This window comes from Arvicanthis niloticus, chromosome 17, assembly GCF_011762505.2.
Source record: "Arvicanthis niloticus isolate mArvNil1 chromosome 17, mArvNil1.pat.X, whole genome shotgun sequence".
NCBI lineage: Eukaryota > Metazoa > Chordata > Mammalia > Rodentia > Muridae > Arvicanthis > Arvicanthis niloticus.
This window is the reverse complement of record NC_047674.1, coordinates 1,743,786-1,758,196: the sequence shown is the minus strand read 5'-3', so window position 1 is coordinate 1,758,196 and position 14,411 is coordinate 1,743,786. Positions and strand designations below refer to the sequence as shown.

General features: G+C 44.7%; 1 protein-coding gene across 1 annotated transcript in view; it reads left to right on the top strand.

The window, feature by feature from the left end:
• Positions 1-12,982: 12,982 nt before the first annotated feature.
• The window catches only part of Man2a1 (mannosidase alpha class 2A member 1), a 160,481-nt gene continuing 159,052 nt past the window's right edge, over positions 12,983-14,411 (top strand). Inside the window, exon 1 of the mRNA XM_034521634.2 lies at positions 12,983-13,119. Within this exon, the coding sequence (XP_034377525.1) occupies positions 12,985-13,119 (135 nt within the window). The 5' untranslated portion in view covers positions 12,983-12,984. The remainder of the gene's footprint in view (positions 13,120-14,411) is intronic.

Below are 14,411 nucleotides of genomic sequence, written 5' to 3'. Positions count from 1 at the left end.
CTGATTCCTCAAGAGGGGCGGCCCCTGACGAGCAATCAATCACATACTCAGGTGATCTCATGTGAACATTCTCTCCCCATTTTAACTGGTCAATAAAGGCTAGAGCCTGTGATTGGGCAGTGGAGGGGAAAGGTGGGACGGGAGGTTTTTGAGAGTTGGGGAAGAGAGAGAAGGAGAAGAGGGGAAGGAGAGAGGACAGAGGAAGGAGAGGAAGTAGCAAAGATGGAGCCAGACCACATGGCCAGGAGAAACTGCAAATAGCAAAGTGTCTCATAGACGGAGAATAAGCTAGTATAGTACTAGATCTGCCCAGTCTAGGTACATAGCTTATGAATATAATAGCTAGATTGAGTGTGTATTTATACGGGCTTATTGGGGTTGGAAATTACTGTAACATATATACACCTAGATATCTAGAATTTTATAAAAAAAAAATGTCTCTGGTGAAAAGGAGTCACATGTGGAAAAAGCATAAGAAGCTTTGCTTTAAAGTAAAAAGTTTATCTTATCTGCCAGAGAGGGGTTAAAGAAGCCAGCAAGATGGAGTGCATTTGGAGGTCTGGAGCATTCTTGGCTGTAATGGAGTCTTAAAAACCTGGCATCATATGCTTTGCTTTCAGCTGATGTACAAGCAGCAGAATTGTTCAGAACAAATCTTAGAGAGAAAAACAGGGCATGACTTTCTCTTCCAAACACACTGGGATAACCACTACAAGGAGAAAGGCTGTTGAGCGAAACAGCATCTCTTCTTTTGTGTCGAGTTTAGGAGGCACCTATTTTGGGCACTTTTATTCAAGAAATGGAAATTGTGCTTAATTTCCATTTATCTTGTTCTTGGTCTCAAACCTGCAAAGGAGAGGATGATTGATTGTAAAATGTCAGTCTCTCACCTAAAGAGAGGAAGAAAAGATTTATTTAAAGAATAAAATGTCATGGGGGCTCTTAGGAGAAAAGCTCCTGGGTTTGGATTTTCTCTTGACAGCCAGGCTTCTGAGTGAATAATTCTTTCTCTGCATTCATCCCATACCCAGTATTCCCCAGATGACTGTGAGTGTGGCCATGAAGGCTGCCAAATGCTTCCATGCCCGAGGGTCCCATTGTCAGTTTATCTGCCTAGGACAGAGTTTCAGTATGTGTTCTCAGTGGCAAAGCCAACAGGTCTTCAAGAGTTTGATAAAGATGATACACGTGACTCCTGGAGGTTTTTATCTCAGTGAAAATGGCTCCACAGTGCTGGGGAGTTTAGTGCTAAAAGATGTCAGTGGACGGTAAGACTCATGGTTTGGAGAATATAGAAGATTGGCTGGTCCAGGAATGGTGGGTGGGTGTGTCAGAAGGTTCCAGGAATACTTGGCATCAAAATGCAGTGTGTATACAGAAGGTTTAGTGTGTATTCTCTAATGTCCTTCAAGTGCCTACTGCAGGGACTCCCTGGCACATGGTCAGCATTTGACAGGTATTTGTTCAAAAAATTCGATGTGAAAATTAGAAAACCCATCCCAGTGGTTTATATATAAACATGAATGTACATTGTTTATGAAATGAATGTTTAGCTGCTGTAAATCCTGTGAATTAAAACAAAACAGCACAAAAGTGAACGTAGGACACCTTGAGTTGTCATCTAAACTGAGCAGTTTTGGCAAAACTGCTACTCAAACTTCCTTAGATAAATGGGATATTTTTCTGAATACCCTTCAATGTAGAGTGGCCATATACCAAAATCTAGTGGCTGGTGCCCTGGTTTGCAATGTGTTGGGATAAATGATTCTTTGTCTTCAGGTTTCTGTGTCTCCCTAGTGGCTAGCTGGACTGGGAACCTGCAGCTGCTGCTGCTATGGAGTGAATGATCGAGGAAGTTTAGAGATCGCAATCCCAGTCTGAATCCTCAGCTTTTCCAGACTGCAAAAGACTCAGAGATATCCTGTCACTGTGGAAAAGCAGAGTAGGGAAGAACGAGGCTATAGGTCAAAGGCCAGAATGAGCCAGTCTTTTTTATGAACTAACACATTACTACTAGAAACAAGGGAGAGTTCTCATTTGAACTCCAAAAATGGAAGGGACACATCTGGACTTGGCTCTTCTGATCCAGGGGTCATGGGCTGAGACAGAGAGATAAAGAGAGCAATCAAGGATCTTCCTGGATACTCACCTAAAGAGTGAATCCCAAGAAAGCCACCCATTCCTGGCTGCAAATTGTGCCAGCTTCCATGTTTTATTTATCCATGCAGCAAGGAGCTCAGACCAATATTATAGAGTGGCTTGGTAAACACGAGCATCACAGAATGCAAGCATTCCACAGACTGAGGGAGCTTCTCTTTAGGTGTGACTTCAGACTACTGTAAATAGCTTCTGTGGGTTACATAGTTACATGCAGAGGACTCAACATAAGGAGGACAAAGGTCACTCTCTCAAAATAGACAACTCCCTTCAGTGACTATTTAGAAGGCATGAAGGCTTTCACACAGCACACATGCCTTAGCATCAGCTATCATATGAATGTACCAGAACCAGAAGTGCTTCCTCTTAGCAAGCTCACCAAGGCACAGAAATAATATTCAAGAAACTGAAAATGCATAGGCTTTTGGTTCCCCAACAACCTTGAGGGAAATATTTTCATTTAGTTGAAATCTTCTAGGAAAATAATTTACCTTTTTAGCTGTCACACTTTATGTTTTTAAGTTTTTAATAATTTTTCTCATTAAATTTTTTCTAGACAAACTGAGAAAATTGTTCTAGAATTTGGTCTTGAAATAATCTCTACAAAAATTGATTATATTGCTTTATGTTTGTACATCTTTTGAAGGCTACCCGTCTTCCTTGGTATCCAGGACGTTTCCTACCTATCCCCTTCTTGGTCTCTATCTTAGCTTTTATCAAAGGCTGAAGTCATCAGTTTGCCACGGAAATATGAATTAATTACTGCAGAATCACTTTAGTGCTGTGCACTGGGCACAGGAAAATCAAAATCAGGATTCAAGGCAATACATATACATAGGCCATGAGGCTGGAGTCTGTTCTCTGTAGTATGCAGTGGGCCTTGACAATGAAGGTGAGGTACAGGGACAGAGCAGACTCCAGGCTGTGGAAGCTTCTCTTTAGGAAAGCCTGGTGGCTCATTGTGCCCGTCAGGGAGGCTAATGTGCCTGTAAATTTCTTCTGACAGAAAACACATCACATCAGAGCAGCAGCAGCAAACCATACAGCCAAACATAGTGGAAGACGGGAAGCTGGGCCTTCCAGAGGGATGGAAATATACCAGAGTGAGAAGACACAAGACGTTGACAATACACAGAAGTCTGGATGCGCTGCAATCACATTTAAAGGAAAAGGCATCTATCATTTATAGTCTGAAGAGCTGCTTCTCTGGCAGCCCTTGCTTATGTATTATTTGGCAATTGCAGTTCAAGGTCACAGTATCAGAGGGCAAAAGGAATCAGACTCAAGAGTTAATATTTACTGCGACTGGCTTTGTAATTGCATGAATATTAAATATGTAGAAATAATTGTAAGCACATTATCTCTATGTCTCTACGCATGGCTTTAATTTTTAATGTAATCTTTTCATCTGCTTTTCCTCAGCTGGCTATGGCTTTGTGATTTGCATAGCTAGAATGATCGGTGCCATTAGTTTGGTAATGAAGTCACTCACTGAGTGGGAGAGGTTTCTCAAAGAGTAGGAAAGGAGAGAGCAGAAATGAACTTTTACATTCCCAGGTAAGTGGGAAGATAATCTTGGATGAGCATTTATATTTTTTCCATTGTAATTTGATATGGTCCCTTTATAATAAATCTCAAAAACAGAAAGGGAAAAAGCATAGATATTTTTATTCCCTTAACTCCTGTGTTCTCTTATGCGTATGCATTTTGAACAGATATAATCTTAATTATATGTGTGGTTAATTTTGTCTCTTGTTTTTCTTAACTTTTCTGATTGTAAAATAGTAATGAAAATAGGTTCCATAACATATTCATCCAATACACTACTTCTGGCTAGTGGAGCAGAGCAACATTGTTGTTAGGCAGAGCAAGATTGTTGTTAGATACAACACACTAGTTTTGCTACAAAGCAGCGTAGAAAACTACACAGGGTGTGCCTCAGTTTCTTACCTGCTAATGGGGTTAACAAGACTTTCTCTCTTTGAGTGTTCCTGTCAGAGTCAAAGGACCCACAGGAAGTCCTTACCCAAAAATCTAATGGCCAAAAAGTCAATTGTGCTGGATTTCAAAGTTCTTATAAAACTATGTTTTCTGGGAACTTATCATCTTGAAGCACTGTGTGTCTCCTCTCTGAGTGACAGCACCCTCCTTCCCCTTTCCTGGGGATAGCACACTCCTTCCCGTTTCCCAGGGACAGCACCCCCTTCCCCTTAGCTTATTATTTAGTGCTATTGCTTTGGGTCATAACTTACATAGAAGAACATGTCCCTAAAGAGATAGCTGGGTTTTGTTTGCTACTCAATTTGATATAGATAGGAACATACAAGTGCACACGCACACACACACACACGTGTGTGTGTGTACAAACATGTGCACATAAAATTTATTCACACAAGTACACACACTACCAACTTGGTATCTAGATCGAATACAACTGCAGGTTGCTTTTGTTGCGATGAAGAAAGCTTTTGACAGGAAACTAGAGGGCTTGTCTTCCTACCCGCTCTTTCTGAAACCTTGGGCAAGGATTTTGTCCCTCAGAGTTGGATATACTGTCTTTGAAGCTTTAGAGTACTCAGTCACTAATCTGTTTCTTGTTGAGTACAGCATATGAGAAATAAGAGCCAGAGAGGATCCAGAGAAAACAGCTTAGGGCTGCTGGAAGCCAGCCTGACTTCACATTGCGCCAGTATCAGTGACAGGGAGCAAAGGGCTGTTGAAAATGGAAGGATGACCTTACATCACAAACAACCTTCTTGCCCCTGATGTATACAGATTTAGGTACATTGTTGACCTTAATTTTCATGTGAATAGAAGACATTTTTCTCAGAGTAAATCATAAAGATTGTGATGTCAAAGGAGTTGGTAGTTTGAATAACTTATCATGCATTATATATTATAGGTCTTCCTGAAGAGTGAGTTTGTTTGTTTTTTAAACACAACCCATTCTCCCTGTAGCAGCACCATTTCCTACAACTGATGCCTATGATGAATGTCTTAGGCTGGCTACCTCAATGTGCCTCCACCGCCCTTTCCTAGTTCCTTTATACTGCAGAGACCAGAGGTTTGCCTCTCCTAGACTTCTTTGTACCCAGAATTGTAGATCTGAAATTACGCTAGGAATACTCATTGTAGATTGGAAGGCAGTGGTGTGAGCATCCTCCTGACCAGTTAGTGACTTTTCTTTCTGTACCAATGTGCCTTAGTTCATTACTCAGATACCGAGGAACAATAGGCAGTGGCAGGGAACAGCAGTGGCTTTTGGACGCTAATGTATCTTGTAGGGTGATGATTCTGAACCCACAGAACTCTGATCTTGTTCAAGTAGACATGAGAGTTATTAACCACACTGATAGGCTAGTTCTGTATTGTTCTGTCAGTCATTCTTGGAGGCTCTTCTGTATCCTACCTCAACAATCTGGACAGGGAATTTGTCAGTGTCTCTTGTTAAATAACTTAAAGAACCTAGAAATGTTCATAACTGTTTACCCTGACTCTGGACAACACAGTCCCAAGTGTAACCATGGAAAATCTACCCACTTTGCACAAGCTAATTACACTCAAATCTATTTTTTTGTTTTGTTTTGTTTTGACACAGGGTTTTTCTGTATAGCCCTAGCTGTCCTGGCATTGGCTCTGCAGACCAGACTAGCCTTGACCTCAGAGATCCATCTGCCTCTGCCTCCTGAGAGCTGGGATAGTGAACTCAATTCTATAGAATACTAGAGGAAACAGAAGACTTTTAAAAAGGAAAGAACCAAGCTATGCATTTAATAGTTATGTACTTTAAACCAAATTATTTCATCTTTCAGCATCTGAGTTTCAGTACAGATGAAACAGCTATCAACACATTAATTATAAAAGCTAAATGAGGAAACATGTCCAACACCCAGCATACACTTACTTGCTTCATTTCTTTCTATCAAAATATTGGCTTTCCTGTAGTGGTTCAGATAAGGAAAATTTCTCTTCAGGAATCCTCTTTAAAGGGCTTTGAAGAAAATTCTTTGGGAAAAATAGTGCTGATTCATAAAGCTAAGACTATCTTTTGAAAGTTTATGTTTATTTCATGTGTAGGGGAGTTTTCCTGTATGCATGTCTGTGTGTTTGTGTGCCATGTGCATGGCTGGTGCCCATATAAGGCCAGAAGAGGGCACTGGATCTCCTGGAACTAGAATTACGGATGGTTGTGAGCTGATATGTGGGGGACATCCGGAAAAAGTCAGTGCTCTTATTCAATGAGCTGTGTCTCTCCAACCCTAAAAACAGGTTTAAATATAGACCAGCAAATAGACCTCTATTCTATGCCAGGACAACTAACACTACCCTAGCCCAGCTAAGCCTATCCCAACTGATGCCTCAAAGCACAAACAACCGTTAATTAATTCAGAAGGTATCTACTAAGGCTTACTATTGATAGGTACTATTCTGCCGATTGAGATACAGTGCAAAGAATAAGCTGTCCAGGAGCTCATATCTTACTGGAAAGACAGATGGAAGCCATGTCAATCAATGTTGGGAAGAATTCTGGAAACAAGGCTGGCACCCTCCAGCTTCTGTTTTCTCCTTCTGCTGCTCTCTTCAAGGGCTTGTGTGTCCTCTCCACTCACCCCTTTCCAAAGTTTCTGTCATGGGAATAAAGTTCAGCTAGAGAGAGAACACACCACAAGGTCGAGGTTGAGGTTCTCTTTGGTAGGTTGGTGGTTTCAGGACTCAGGAAGGATCTGTAGTCAGTTACTGCCTCATAGAGACTGGTAGAAGTATGAGATAGCCGGGTGAGAGACAAAGGGGCATGTCCAAGTTTGCTCTGGTTTCCTATGTCTTTGGAGTCCTACTGTGTCTAAGGTAAAGGGTTCAGGTGGAAATCACAGGTATAGTTTATAGTCATAGTCAAGGAATACCAAATTGGGGTATTTCCTATTTCTGTGGTATGTGGTAAGCAAACTGGCTTTTTGGGAGGAGCTATTATTTGGTTATTCGGTCACTTTTGACAAAGGCAGTCCTGAGAAATGGTCCCATTTGAAGTGTGGTCAGACACTGCATTCTCTGCATAACCAGGAATAATGTATTTGAATGCTTAAGCCCTTGGCAGACAGAATTTCTCAACAGCCAGGAAAGCAAAGGGCCGAGCCTTCTATGCCTTTTGGTTTTCTACAATCATAACTATAAAATTTTCAAACGTTCAGTGAGCACGTATCTAATGAGGTATCACTTGCCTCATTAGAATGGTTATTATCGTCTCTAGGAGGCACCGACTCTCACATTAAAAATACTTTTTCCTCATTACTAAGGCACAAGTTGAACAGGTGTGAAACGGTATCTTTAAAAAACCTTTTGTGGTTGAGGACAGCCATGAGTATGGGTCCTTACTTTCACCTTGTTTGAGACAAGGTCTCTTGTTCACCACTGTGCTGTAAGTGCTAGACTATTTGGCCAATAAGCTTCTAGGAACCCTCCTGTCTCCAACTCCCATAATGCTATAAGAGCGCTGGAATTAGTGACGCACTGTATGATGGGGGTACATGAAACCTGTAGTCTTCATGCTTGCTCAACAAGCGGTTTACCACTGCACCCTTCTCCAGCCTGAGCAAGTTAGTATCTTACTAGATACCGTTTGCTCGCTGATGTTGTGGCAACATCCTGATAGTCAGGATACCACCCCAAAGTGTCTTCATGGAATAAATCACAAGTGATATGATATAAATTAATTTTATAGAAAAGAGAAGCTGCTTATGGACTATAGCTTGTAAACATACATTGTCATACACACACTCACTCACACATACATGCAGTAGTATTGCTGGGTCATAGGGCAGTTCTATTTTTAGTATGCAGGGAATACTCATACTGTTTTGCATAAACTGTACTGATTTCTACAGTGCTATCTGAAGCTGTACTACAAATTGTTTCTATTGAAGTGCCAGTTTGCAACCCCTCCAACAGTTTACAGGGCCCCCTTATACTATTCCCTCAATAATATTACTTGTTTCCAAAACCATAACAAGTATGAAGTAACATCTATTGTGATTTTAATATGTAAGTCCATGATGACTAATGTTGTTGAACACTTTTAAAAAAAATATAGCTGTTGGCTATTTATATGTCTCCTATGGGAAAATATTTATGTAGGTCCCTTACCTATTTAAAAATGTTTTTAAAGGATTGTATGATTTCGTTATATATTATATGCTAGGTGAGTGGCTGCTTTCTGTCCCAGTCCACACATACCAAGGCTGTCACAATGAGATAGGGTGCTACAAATAACCCAAATGTATTTTCTCAGAGTCCCAAGGCCAGCAGTCTTTTCACGAAAGTGTCGCAGAGTTGATGTGTCTCTCACCATTTAGAGTCATGCCATCAGAGGGCCATGGCTTGCATCATGTGTGTTACAGTGTGTTTCTCTCTTATAAGGACACCAATTAGATTAGATTAGGACTCTGACTTTATGGCTTCATTTGAAATTTGTCAATGTACAGTTCCTATACTAAATAAACAATGTCTCCTATTCCTGCAAAGTGATATGCCATTTTGTTTGTGTATTGTGGTTACAGCACAAGGTCTTTCCCGAGAGGGTAACCAACTGATTCCAGGTCTGTGGGGTGACTTAGGTCTGAAAGCTGACTGAAGGTTTACACCTCTCTACTATGGCAACTAAAGTTGGACCTTAGCTAACTGATCTAGAGTCCTGCCTGTTGAAAATAAGTGATATCCTATTCAGGTTGCCTATATGTTACTTTCTGAGGACATCTCTGTGGGCCCAGGTAGGTTGCTACTCTGAAGACAAATGAGTCTACTCTGTCTGTTGCTTAAGGACTATTTGGCCTCTGCTATTCTGGATTCCTGTCATACAATTAGGTAGGACAGATGAACCATTGTCTACGGCCATGCCTAACCCATGGGAGTATCCACAGAATCCCCCTACCTTTTCTCAAAACTTCAATAAAGGGTGTATCTTCTGTGTCACTGCATGGAGCACAGCTGGGGCATGGGCGTGCAAGCTGCACATGATAAATCCAGTATAACATTTGCTTTCCTCTAAATTGTTGGATTTCCTTTTCCACTCCATGCCTTGAAGCTCTGGTGTCTCAATCTCATACACTATCCAGCAATCAAGTCACCTCGAGCTGCACAAGCTGAATGCTTAAGAGTAGAAATACATTAAAAAATGTATTGATTCTTATTTTTTTGTATATTGGTGCATTTGCTTGCAGGTATATCTGTGCATCATATACATGCAGTGCCCAAGGAGGCCATAGGAGGGCATCAGGTCCTCTGGAGCTGGAGTCAGGGTTCCAAATTGTCAAATTGGTTCTGGGAACACAACGTGAGCCCTCTGCAGAAGCAACAAATGCTCTTAACCACGGAGCTATCCTTCCAGCCCAGAGTAGTGATACATTTTTGCTACATTGTGTTACATTCTATTTTTCATGGCCCCGTATCTTTAGAAACCATTTCTATACATTGTTCCCGGATTTTTGCCAACATATATTAGACACAATTGTAGTTATTTTGTTGTGTGAATTATTGCTCCATTCAATTCCACAAGAACACACTACAGTGTGATCATATTCTCAGGTAGTTGGTTGTGGTGATTTTTGGGAAAGATGTGAATTCCACGTCAAGAAATCTGCCCAGATAAGGACAACTACTTTTGGTGGACGTCCTTGAACAGATAAGTATTTCAGAAAAAAAAAAAGTATGCCTACAACCCCCAAACCTGAAAGATGGCAAGTTTTAAATTTTTTTTCAGTATATGGATGTTTTACCTGCATGTATGTCTAGGTAAAACATGTGTGACTAGTTCAAAGAGGTCAGAAGGTACCAGATCTCTCTGGAACTGAGGAATGGCTTACTGAGCTGCCATGTGGGTACAGACCCAGCCCTTTATTTAGACCAGTGGTTCGCAGCCTTCCTAGCCCTTCCACCCTTTTCCACAGTTCCTCATGTTGTGGTGATTCCTAGTCATATATTATTTTTTTGCTGCTACTTCATAATTTTACTACTGTTATGAATCATAATGTAAAATATCTGAGGTGACTCTTGTGAAAGGGTCGGTCAGCCTCCAAAGGGGTGGAGACCCACAGGTCTAGAACCACGGTTCTAGACAAATAGCCAATGTTCTTAACTACCAAGCCACCTATTGCTCCAGTCCAAGGTTTTCAAGCAAAGGAAACCCAGTCTGCTTAGCCACAGAATGACAACCTGATTCTCCTGGTAAGGGAGGCTTAGACTGACCGCACAGGTCTGTGGTGGGGGATGGGATGGGTCATACAGGACAGAACTGCTAGTCCTAGCCTTGGCTAGTACATTTTAAATTTTAGGATTTTATCATTCACAAATCAATCTATCAACTTTTTAGAGGAAGGAAAAAAAAAAAAAACTTGCCATGTCTGAGAATTCAATAGTAACAATAAGTTAGTAACTCCAAGACCAAAATAGAGCATTTGATCTTCAATTATATAATTCTCCTTGCTACAAGATCCTCATATTTTAGAAGAGCTGATGGACGGGACCTTGCCATTTTCTTATAAGCACTCAAAAGCACTCCAATGCGTACCCCCCCCATTGTTATAAAGTCACTTTAGTAGCTGTCACTTAGTCCCCATGTTCTTGCTCCATTGGCACATCATCAGAATCAACCACAGGTGATTGCTTAATTAATTGTGATGCTTTTCATGACCCAAATTCCCACTCTATCTCCCTTTGGCAATGAGCTCTAGGCGAAAGTCAACCAATCTGACCTTTAAATCCATTTTGTAGGTCTATCTCTTGGGTCTACTTCCTGGACATGGAGAACGTAATATAACTAATTTTTAACTTCAATAGGGATTCACTAGCAAGAAGAAAACCAGAGAGAATATAGACAGCAACTGTGGAGAGCAAGCCTTATAATTACCTCTTGAACTGATACAAGATCCCCCAACCCAAAAAAAAGGTGGGCTTCAGATCCAGTCAAGGGCTAAGATAGAGATTTTACGGAGGTTGTTAATTGAAGAGCAAAGCCATCGCTGAAATACTGTCCCCAAACTTCCTATACATTGTTAATAGGGTGCCAGGAAAGTATCCATGCCCAACACCATCACAGAACTGTTGGCCATCAAGGAGCTTGGGACTTGAAAAAGTCAGGTATGCTAGGAGAAACTGCTTATCAGATGTACTAGAACCAGGAAGCAAGTTCCTTTATTTCCTGTAATGTCTCTTCAGCACCCTCTACTGACACAGTGTCCCAGAAGGGCGAAGAGAAACCTCCTTAAAAGGCCCAGATTCATTTTCACAGTGCAGTGGAAAAGGGTGAATTTGGAGCTGAGAGACCATAATTCAATAGTGGGTACAAGCATTTCTCAGATCCTCCTCTTACTAGATTTTCTCTCCAGATGTCTACATCTTCCTACAAGGAGGCTTTGTCAGCTTCCCCTGTCTCCCAGATTTCACCAGGATGTCGCCAAAAGCAAGAGGAAAAGATGAGTTCAAAAAGGCTCCTCAGATTTCTTGTCTACCTTTCCTTACAGCCCTTCACGGACCCTTTCGAGGAACGCTGATCTGGGCGTTCATGGATAGAAGACACGACCAGAAGATGGAATCTGGGGAATGAACCACAGCCGCTCTGGAACGTAGGCTACTGGAGCCCTGGAGGCACCTCTCCGCTGGCCTCAATTCCTGCAAAGCCGCCTCCCTTGTCACTGAAGCCTCTTGAGGTCTTCCTACTGTCAGAGCCCAGTGAGGCAGGCGCTGGGCGGGCCTGGCGGGCGGCGCACTGTGATTGGGCGCCAGGGGGCCCGCCCCCTCATCCCGGCGCGTCGGGAGGGGGCGGGGCCAGCCGGCTGCCCAGCTCCAGGGCTGCGGGCGCCTATTGACCCATCGGCCGCCGCGCCGCCGCCGCCGCCGTCTCCTCCGGCTCGTGGCGGGCGGTACTGGAGCGCCGAGTGGCGCTGGGGAACCGGCTCTTCCTTTCGCGGCTGCCGCCGCCATCTCCGCGGTCTCGGGGCGGGAAGGAGGGGGTGCTCCACGGCTGCAGCTGGAGCGGGCTCCTCTCCGAGGACGGTCCTCTCCTCCTCGCTCTGCTTGCCTCCTCCCGGCGCCGCCCGCCCCCTGCGCCCTCCGCGTGCAGCCCGGGCCCGCGAGGGGGAAGGTAGGGGCGGCGGGGGCCGGGAGAGGCCGGCGATCGGACGCACACCCCGAGGAAAGTCCTGGATTGCAGCGCCCCGGCGTACAGGGTGCACCCCGGCCGGGCCCCCGCAGTAGCCGCGGCAGGAAGGGGCTCCAGCGGGGACGCGGGGGCGGTGTTGCGGGGGTGGGCCTGGGTGTCCCGGCGCTAAGTTGTGGGGCACGGCGCCTCCAGGTCCAGTTCCTTCTTCCGCGCGCTCCTCGCTCCCAGCGCCGCACGCTCGGCCCCGGAGCCGCGGAACCCGCGCGTTCTCTGGGCGCGGAGGACACGCCTGCCCTTGTCGAGAAAACTTTTCCTGCCGACTCAGTCGTGGCGGCGGTGGCAGGAAGTCGGGCAGAGATCTCTCCTCTGACTGCTCCGCCCGCCCTACGGGGTATCGCTACCCTGCAGGAAAGCAAGTTTGTGGGGACCTTTGCCTTGCTCCCCAGGAGTTCGCCTTGCAGGGACGGCTAGCCCTGGGGAGGGCAGCGGGCCAGGGCGTAGGCCGAGGGCGCGTGGTAGCTCCGGAGACGAGGTGCGGAGCGCAGCCGGGACCCGCGCTCTAGCGCGCGAAGGGTGTGCAGCCCGGAGCAACGATCTCTCGGCAGTCGCCGGCTGAAGTCCACAGTCCTTCGCCTCCTTTGGGTGAGGACCGCGTCCTGGCACCGAGTCCATCGAGGAAAATGAAGTTGAGCCGCCAGTTCACCGTGTTCGGCAGCGCGATCTTCTGCGTCGTAATCTTCTCACTCTACCTGATGCTGGACAGGGGTCACTTGGACTACCCTCGGGGCCCGCGCCAGGAGGGCTCCTTCCCGCAGGTAAGCACCTGGTGGCGGGCGCAGGCTGGAGGGGCAGCCCGGGGGCTCGTACTTCTTCCCGCCGACGCCGGGGCAGGGTGAGGCCGCACCCTACGACCAACGACCGGTGGAGCCTCATCCGGCTTGCGGAGGTTCTGCTGCGCTCCGACCGCTGAGTTCGCAAAGTGCTGGGTGTCATGCAGTGGCAGCCTCGGAGCTGGGCAGAAGTGGCCATGTTCCCACATTCGCACCCGGGCCTGTGGAAGTGGCATCGGCCACCTGCTGGTGGGGAACCGGCGTGTTGCCCCTAAGCTAGCTCAGGGTTAAGCTGCCAGATCCCTAAGCGCACCGAGGCTTGGAAATTGATTAAACACAGCCCACCTAGGCAGGTTTCTGTTTCTGACCCAGGCCCCTTTCACTGTCTCTTAAGAGATAAAAAGTTTATTTTCTGTCGCAGCCCTTTGAGATATGGATAGTAGGATTGATTTTAGTGGCGTCATGCTTAAGCTATTACCTCGGGTTGATTTGGAGCAGAATGGGGAAGCGCCTGTTATACTCCTACTGGAAGCTGTGCGGCGCTCATTTCTCTGCGGGGTGGTCAAACTGGCAGAGGAGTTGAACAAACGACCCACCCGAAGTCTTTCAGGAAAAGTTACTAAAAATAAAGAAATGGATGCGATAGGTTCTGTTTGGGAGGTGATCACATAGCAATTGCGAGTGGCCTTTACAGCCCTTTGCTGTTGACATACACACATTTTAGTGGAAGCAGATGTGTGGAGAAATCTGAAGAATCCAAGTGTTACAACCAACAACTAGTCGACCACAGAAATCTACAACCTACCCGATTACTGCTGATGTTTTGCCTTTTATTTTATTTTTTTTTAAATGTGACAGTTTAAGTGACTGTAAGTAGTCCTTGCCATTTCTTCTGACATGCTAGGGTCCATGGCTTCTTGGGAATTTAAATGAAAGTACAAGCTTTACTTGAAGTATTATGAAATTGAAACGAGGACTTAGGGATTCTGTCATCAGTACACAGCACCAGAAGTATTTTTTTTTTTTTTGAAGTGTGGAATTAAAATATTGGCTGCAGGTGTTTCCAAATGTTTGCAGCTTCTGCTTCCCCTATAGAGTACAAGAGAAAACATGTAACGAGTGCTTGCCGCTGCCTTTACATTTTGAACTTGGAGTTTGCACCGGCCTTGTGGATGAGGCTGGAGCACACAGTTTGACAGTAGGTAAATCCTGGCAGCCAGGGCCCAGGAGGTCTTCTTAGCTTTGTCCCATGAGCTCTTTAATTTTGGAATTAAACA